This window comes from Camellia sinensis, chromosome 12, assembly GCF_055761805.1.
Source record: "Camellia sinensis isolate YWXY chromosome 12, ASM5576180v1, whole genome shotgun sequence".
Taxonomy (NCBI): domain Eukaryota; kingdom Viridiplantae; phylum Streptophyta; class Magnoliopsida; order Ericales; family Theaceae; genus Camellia; species Camellia sinensis.
Genome location: NC_138972.1, coordinates 131,971,982 through 131,980,138, shown reverse-complemented (window position 1 = coordinate 131,980,138; position 8,157 = coordinate 131,971,982). Strand labels below are relative to the sequence as shown.

Genomic DNA, 8,157 nt, shown 5'->3' with positions numbered 1-8,157 from the left:
TGGAATTGGGGAGAGAGTGTTTGGCAAGTTGGGTTGGGGCTAAAATAGTCACAAAAGACAAAACAGGCTATTTTAGCCACAACAAACAAAACATCACATTCAACCCATAATCATTACACTCTTCTCTCACAAAAAAAATCAAAAAAGCCAAAAAGTCAAAAAGCCCTTCCCAAACCAAACTTTTTAGCCCAGACTAAAATAGCCAAAAAAGCCAAAAAACTAAAAAGCCAACCCACTTCCCAAACGGAGGCAAAGTATATATGGAAGATGCTGGCCTGCCTACCCCATGCCTTGTCCTTTAGCTGAAATGTCACTTTTATTTAGGTGTCCAGCTTTCTCTTATCTTTCTTTTATTTCTTTCATTAGTTTATTCGATTTCGATTTTATTCGGACATTATTAAAATTTTAATACATATAAGTTTTGATTGATTCAAAATATATAATTTATCATTTTAGATGAAGCTAATAATTTTTTTAGATGAGGAGTTTACAATTTTAAACCAATTATATTTTGGATATGTTTGGCATTAACTTTTTTTATTATTTTAATCATAAAAAGACAAACGGCTATTTTGAGAGCATTTTACTAATTTTTAGTCACATTATCTGTCACATTTTTTTACATATTTTTTTAAAAAGTCAAAAAAATTAAAAAAATTAACTTTTAACCATATTTTCAAAACAATCTAAAATAGATTAAAAAGCTAATAAGATAAAATATCGCATCCAAATCATAATCATTTCATTTTTTTCCCATAAAAGTCAAAAAACTTATCCCAATTAAGATTTTTTAATCCCAATAGCCAAAAAATAAAAAAATCAACCCATATCTCAAACATAGGCTTTATATTTTGTTTACATGCTCTTAAAATATGTGAACAAATTTAAATTTGTTATTATTTTATAAACTCATAGGATCATTACTTATGTAGTTTTTGTTAACATAAATTTCAGAATATAAACCTTACACTTTGGATCATTTACCATGTGTATTATCAAGAAATCAAGACAAAATGACATACCTGAATCCATTGATGAACGGTTAAACGGAAGTGTGATTATCAATGAACTCTTTGTTATTGATTATGTTATTGCCTTCTAATCCTTTCCCCTTTGGTGCCTTATGTTTCTCCTTGAGAGGATTTAGAAAGAAAAATGGCAGTGTTCTTTTCCACTTAGGGACCATAACCTTTTAAAGGTTGTAATTGGTTTTCAAAACTGAAAGGTTGTGGAAGTTCAAAAGGAATGAAAACCAACTTTAACCATTATTGGTTTTAATTTCTATTTATTGGTTTTCAAAACTGAAAGGTTGTGAAAGTTCAAAAGGAATGAAAACCAACTTTAACCAATATGTTTTAATTTCTATTTCTGCCCCTCATAGAAATAGAAATTATACAACTAGTATCTACACATTAGGTTCATAACACATATACCCTTAAGCCTATTAACTAAATTGAATCACTTAAATTGTAGACTTCTTAAAAATGATAACACCACATTTAATTATGTGGTCCCATTGAGACATTATCTAACAATTTTTTTATATCAATTATATAAGAGTAATAAAAAATTTATAACCAAAACATTCTTATTCATTGTTATTAAGTAATTAAGAGTATGTCTAATCATTCACATTTTCTTCCGTCTAATTATTTGATCTTTTATCGATTTTACAATGAATATTTTCTTTTTAATCTAAAAAAAAAAATTGACAAAAAACTGTTCAATTTTTTTTTAATTCTTTCATCAAATGTTCATTCAATCAAATTGATGAAAATTTTGAAATAATTCAAATTGAAAACTGATCAAATTTAAATTTGATGAAAAATTTAAAATATGAAGCATTATTTAGATTTTTTTTTTCCTATTAATTTTGATGAAAAGGAAAATTTGAGATAAGAAAAAAAAATTTAAAAAGATTTTGATAAAAATGTGATAAAATGATTGGAATAATTTATATCAAATTAAGTTTTTTACTTAGATTTAAAATTAAATTAATTAAAAAAATTAAAAAATTAGAGGCATGCTACGACTACGAGGCAAAAAAATGACAGTACTGAGTGTTATTTGGTAGCGTTTGTAGTTTTTTTTTTTTTAATTTACAAAAAATTCTAAATACGTTTATATATATTTTTATCAAAAAAAAAAAAAAAAAAAAGAAAAAGAACGTAAACATATTTGGTACATGTATTTTAAATTTGTATTTTTTAAAAAAAGAAAGGGAAATGGATGGCCCCGTAAAATGTGATTATTGGCTGTTACAAATGATAGACGAAGGTGTTTGTTGGGAGGTGATTGTCAACTCTACGAAGGTCCTGTTTGGTACCGCTTAATTTCAACTTATTTCAGCTTTCAGCTTAATTTAAGCTATTTTGATATGTTTGGTTTAGCTTATAGCTTATAGCTTATAGCTTTGTGGAAGTCAGAAAACAGCTTATTCTTTAAGTGGGGCAGGAGATGCTTTAAGAATAAGCTGGAAATCAGCTTAAGCTGAAAGTTATAAGCTATAAGCTGTTTAGGCATAAGTTATAAGCACTTTCCCACAGCTCTACCAAACAGGACCGAAGTAGTTGGTGGTGATTGAAGATGAATATCGAGAATTAAAAATAATGATAATCGAAAATGATTCTAAAATAATAATAATAATAATAATAATAATAATGGTTAGAAGGTTACCGAATACCGATGTGGTGACCGGAGGAGATCTTAGTCAATGGTGATTTCGGTAATAGTGATAAGCAATGGAAATAATACCAAATAAATAATTCTAATAAAACTCTCGAAATATTTAATAATTTTCTTCTTTAACAACAGTGTCCTCCTCCTTTCCTTTGTACATATATGAAGCAGTGGTCTCTCTGTTTTAAGTAAGCAGTGGTCTCTTCTCTCTTGCTACCCAACAGACCCTCTTTTTCTCTCTCTTCCTCTAGACGCAACTTTTCTTGGCAAAGTAAGAGCAGATGGGTAGCTTGGAGGACGAAAGAACAACAACAGGATGGGCTGCAACAGACCCTTCTGGGGTACTCTCTCCTTATACTTACACTCTCAGGTAATCCAAGTCCTTCTCTTGTCGAATTTCTCACTTTCTTTGTTGTGTATTCTGATGAGAATCTCCAGATATAAGAATTTTGAGACATAATCGTTGAAACTGTATTAGGACAAAGTGATTTGGAAACAGATCGATCTTTCCATTTATTTTTTGTTTTTTGTTTTTTGTTTTTTTAATTTTATGTGATTGATGTATATTGCATGCACTGATCATCTTTCTCATCAAATCCCTGATATGAAAAAGTATATGTGTGTGGCTATATATATGTTAGGAACACTGGTCCGGAAGATGTTTTCATCAAGGTGATTTGTTGTGGAATCTGCCATTCTGATATTCATCAGATCAAGAATGATCTTGGCATGTCCAATTACCCCATGGTTCCTGGGTATTTCTCTCTCTCTCTCTCTCTCTCTCGCCCCATCTCTCTTTCTCTCTGTATATAATAGTGTGTTGGTTTGGAAAGTGATTTTGATTTTTTTTAGCTTTTTAACTGTTTTAATTTATGTTAAAAAATCTCTGGATGAATTTTTTCATTTTTTTAATTTTTAAAAAAAGAAATAAAATAATTATAATTTAAATATAATATTTTATTTTATTAATTTTTAATTTATTTTATCTTTTTATAATTAAAATAATTTTTACTTCACATGTCAAGCATACATAACTCAAAAAAAAAATATATATATATATATATATATATAAATTCAAAAAAGGAATAAGAAATAAAAAGTATTTAGGGAGCATAAGGGCCTCTTGTGGCAGACCTTGGATTTGGGCCCGTGCAGATGTAGTCCCACCTTACAAAATATGGTGGAGAATAGTTGAGGATTAGAGTTTTATTTTTTTTTTGGATTAGAGTTGATAGAAGCAATGACGACTAAGGCCTCATTTGGGAATAGTTTTTTTAAGTAATTTTTTAATTTTTTTTGCTAAAATATAATATAAAAAAATTAGTATGTTTGGAATGATTTATAAGTTTTTTACGAAAAGTTATGTAAAAATTAGGGAGAAATTTTTTTTTGATTTTTTTATATAAGTTGTTGGTTTTTTTATCTTATTAATAACTTTTTAGCTAAAAAAATTACTTGTCAAACGATATCTTAATTATAATCTAATTTTATTAATAAATTAATATTTTTTTAAAAAAATCCTCGTGTCCAGTGAGCTCACCATTTATTTTGTACTATCCATAAAAAAAGATTTTATTTAAAAAATTAAGTTAATCAAATATTATTAATATATATTCTAAATAATCTAATCACCCAAAAAGTTCTACATTTGTTTATCTATAATAACGTTTGGTTTTATTTTTGTAACTTAAGGCATGAAGTGGTTGGTGAAGTGATAGAGGTGGGATCCAATGTGAGCAAGTTCAAGATAGGAGACACAGTGGGAGTTGGATGCATCGTTGGATGCTGCAGAAACTGTAGACCTTGCAAATCAGACAAAGAGCAATACTGCAACAAGAAGATCTGGTCCTACAATGATATCTACACCGATGGTAAACCCACCCAAGGTGGCTTTGCTGGCTCCATGGTCACTGATCAAAAGTAATCTAACGCTTCCCCAATTTAACCTCCATGCTTCATCATGTGTCTGCGATGCATACAATTAAACCCGTTTTCCTGCGAATACCCAAGATCTTTTCATTCAAGCCACATTGCACCAAAATTCTTGTGCACATGTTCTTTAAAAAATTCGGTTACTTTAAAGAGTGATTTTTCTATGAAAATTTTCACAAATTGAATGTCATGTTTATGTAATTATATAATTACCATTATCTAAATACACTAAAAGGACATACTTACCCTTCAAATTAATTTCATTTTATTTTTTTAAAGATGAATCACATTAAAAATGTATAAGGAACATTTGCTTTTATAGTTACATAAATTTAAAAGGGTTTTACAATAACAAAAATGTTTGAGAGTTTTAAATTAAGGGCTCTAAAAAAGTTTCAATGAATGGGCCCATCATTAATGTGATGTTTTAGTTTTTTTTTAATTTTTTCTCATTGCTACCTCTATTTTTAGAATTCTCAATCACCACTCTTTTGATGCAAATTAATTACAGAATAGAATGCCGAATATTTATATGAACAAAATTTTATCCATTTATCTATTGATAGACTTTCTCTAGTTATTATTTTCAATATTTGTTCAAATAAAATTTAAAATTTAGGTTATTTAATACTAAATAATTTCCAATGATTTTGATTTTTTTGGTGGGTAGGTTTGTGGTGCACATTCCAGAAGGGATGGCAGTAGAACAGGCGGCGCCACTACTATGCGCCGGGGTGACAGTGTACAGCCCAATGGTTCACTTTGGGCTGAAAGAGAGTGGGCTGAGAGGAGGCATATTGGGCCTGGGTGGGGTGGGACACATGGGGGTGAAGATAGCAAAGGCTATGGGACATCACGTGACAGTGATAAGCTCATCTGATAGGAAGAGAGAGGAGGCTCTGGAAGACCTCGGTGCAGACGATTACGTGATTAGCTCTGACGCGACTCGGATGCAAGAAATCGCTGACTCACTGGATTACATAATCGACACGGTGCCAGTGTTCCACCCACTTGAGCCATACCTTTCTTTGTTGAAGCTTGATGGGAAGTTGATCTTGACGGGTGTTATTAACACTCCACTCCAATTTCTCACCCCTGTGGTCATGCTTGGTGAGCCCCACTCTCTCTCTCTCTCTCTCTCTCATATAATATAAACATGAATGTATTTGCACTTGTTCAAATTTAATTTAGGGTAAATTGCACTTACCTCTCATGAGATTTAGAGAGAAAATAATTATTCTATGCTTTTTGACATAATTACACTGACATCTTTTTTTTAGTTCACATAATCGTTTGGTTATTTTTAACGGCAATTTGTAATTTGTAAGTCATATGAATAAAAAAATAATAGTCATATATTTTGAAGTAAAATATATATTTATCTGTATTTATTTCAATATTTACACACCGTTGCATTAGTTTAGTTTTTAGTGGCTTTAGTCTTAAGTGCTTGTTTGGCATGCATTAAAAAAATGTACCGTTTTTGTATATGCTTATTTGGATCACATGTATCAACATCTCTTCTTTATTTTTTTTTCTCACTTTCTCTACTATTCTACACATTTTTTTTTTATAAAAAGTTAGAAAGTGCGTTAATTTAGAACATCACAAGCCACCCAAAAAAGATGTTATATTGAAAAAATATAGGGTTAATTGTATTTTTTTCCATCTTTCTTAGTTTGCTATAAATTTACATCTTTTATCTTCACTAATTGTATAAAATTGAACAAAAATGTATGCTTTCCCCAAAAATTGAGTGAATAATGAGATTTTTGGAGTGGGATTGTGGTAAATGATGGTGGGTTTTTGTTTTGTTTGAATTTTGAATGAAGGGAGGAAGATCATAACAGGGAGCTTCATAGGGAGCATGAAGGAGACAGAGGAGGTGCTTGAGTTCTGCAGAGAAAAGGGTCTTACTTCTCAGATCGAAGTGGTGAAGATGGATTACATCAACACCGCTGTTGAGCGGCTTGAGAAGAATGATGTCCGATACAGATTTGTCGTCGATGTTGTTGCCAGCAAACTTGATCAGTAAAAACCCTAATTTGAAAAAGTTTAAGAACACGCAATACTTATTATAGAACTGGACACGACTCACCTCATGGGTTGTGGCCGATTATGTGAGTTTCAAACTTTGTGATGAATTTTTAAATCTTCTAATGAGGAATGAGAGCTATGTGTCCTTTCTTTCTCAATAAGACAAATGAGGTGGTGGTGGTGGTGATGATGTAATATTTTAGATAACATTATTAATATTTTGTTTTTGTTTTTGTTTTTGTTGTTGTGATCTATGCTATTGGGCTTTGAGAATGAAAATGAAAGATACCAAACATGGTTGATTAATGGAAGCCTCTTCCTTGTTCTTTGACTGTATAGTACTTCAGAATTCACATCTTTTTCCATGGTGTGTTTTGGATCACTTGTCTCCATCAAAACAGGGGCTACATTGAAGACCCAGTACAAAATGTAATTGATATTGAAGTTTTCACACCTTTTGCAATGCATGGTTGGTGAGTTTAGATCAAGCAATGATGATTTATTTTTATTATTTTGTTTTATTTGTATTTTTTTTTTTTTTTTTTTGATGTATTGGAGATATATACGTAACCAAGTGAAATTCATTATGTTGACAAATAAAATGAGACACCCAACAATAAATTCAAATTTAAAATTTTGAGACGATAGCCCCTATTTATCTATTTTTTTGGAAGATTATATTATTGTTATTGTTAGTATTATTATTTATCTATCTATTTATTTGTTCATGTTGTCCGTATTCTTCAGTAATTTTTTCAACGAGTTGACGGTAATAAATATAAGAAGTCACTGGCAACAATGGACGGTAATTGATAAGCATATAAAATGTGTACTATTGTTCAAATTTTGTTAGCATTATTTAATCTTTAATTGATAGGACCCTTAATAAAATATCAGCTAAATAAAATAACCTTACTGGAGACGGGAAATTCTCACCAACTCTCTTCACATTATAATATTATTATAGAAAAATGCTACCCAAGCAAATCCAAAAGATTTTTATATGCAATTTTGCTTTCTAAATTAAAGAAAATAGTAATGGACCCATTGTTACCTTTCACTCTCTTCCACCAACCTTAAGGTATGAATCATCATCAACCCTAGATGGATCCACTCATAGCACTCAGTGGAAAAAATTGAAATTTTAGGTATGAATCATCAACAACACAGTGTCACCTTTCACTTTCTCTTCCACCAACCTTTGAATTTATTTATTTTTATTATTTTGGATAACCACTTGTGCAGAACAACTTTTCAAACAAAGCATCTATACATGGACAACATGATGATGGGATGGCCCCTCCCAACCCAACCACAAATTGTCATTTCCTCCTCCATCATCGGATTCAGAATTTTGAGTCAGCCAAAACAATAATATTATAATAATCAAATTTTAAATAATATCTAATATGTATGTCCTACTTTCTTTTGTAACACGCATTTTTAGAACCATTCGTTTATCTTATTTTTTTATTTTTTTGGTTAATTAAAAAAAAATTATTTACAATT

General features: G+C 30.1%; 1 protein-coding gene across 1 annotated transcript; it reads left to right on the top strand.

The window, feature by feature from the left end:
• The first annotated feature begins 2,563 nt into the window (after positions 1-2,563).
• LOC114295845 (putative cinnamyl alcohol dehydrogenase 1) lies at positions 2,564-6,959 on the top strand. The gene is made up of 5 exons (XM_028240135.2): positions 2,564-3,049; positions 3,321-3,434; positions 4,372-4,599; positions 5,282-5,721; positions 6,444-6,959. Exons 1-5 carry the CDS (start codon positions 2,961-2,963, stop codon positions 6,644-6,646), a joined length of 1,074 nt encoding a protein of 357 aa, XP_028095936.2. The 5' UTR covers positions 2,564-2,960; the 3' UTR covers positions 6,647-6,959.
• Positions 6,960-8,157: the final 1,198 nt, after the last annotated feature.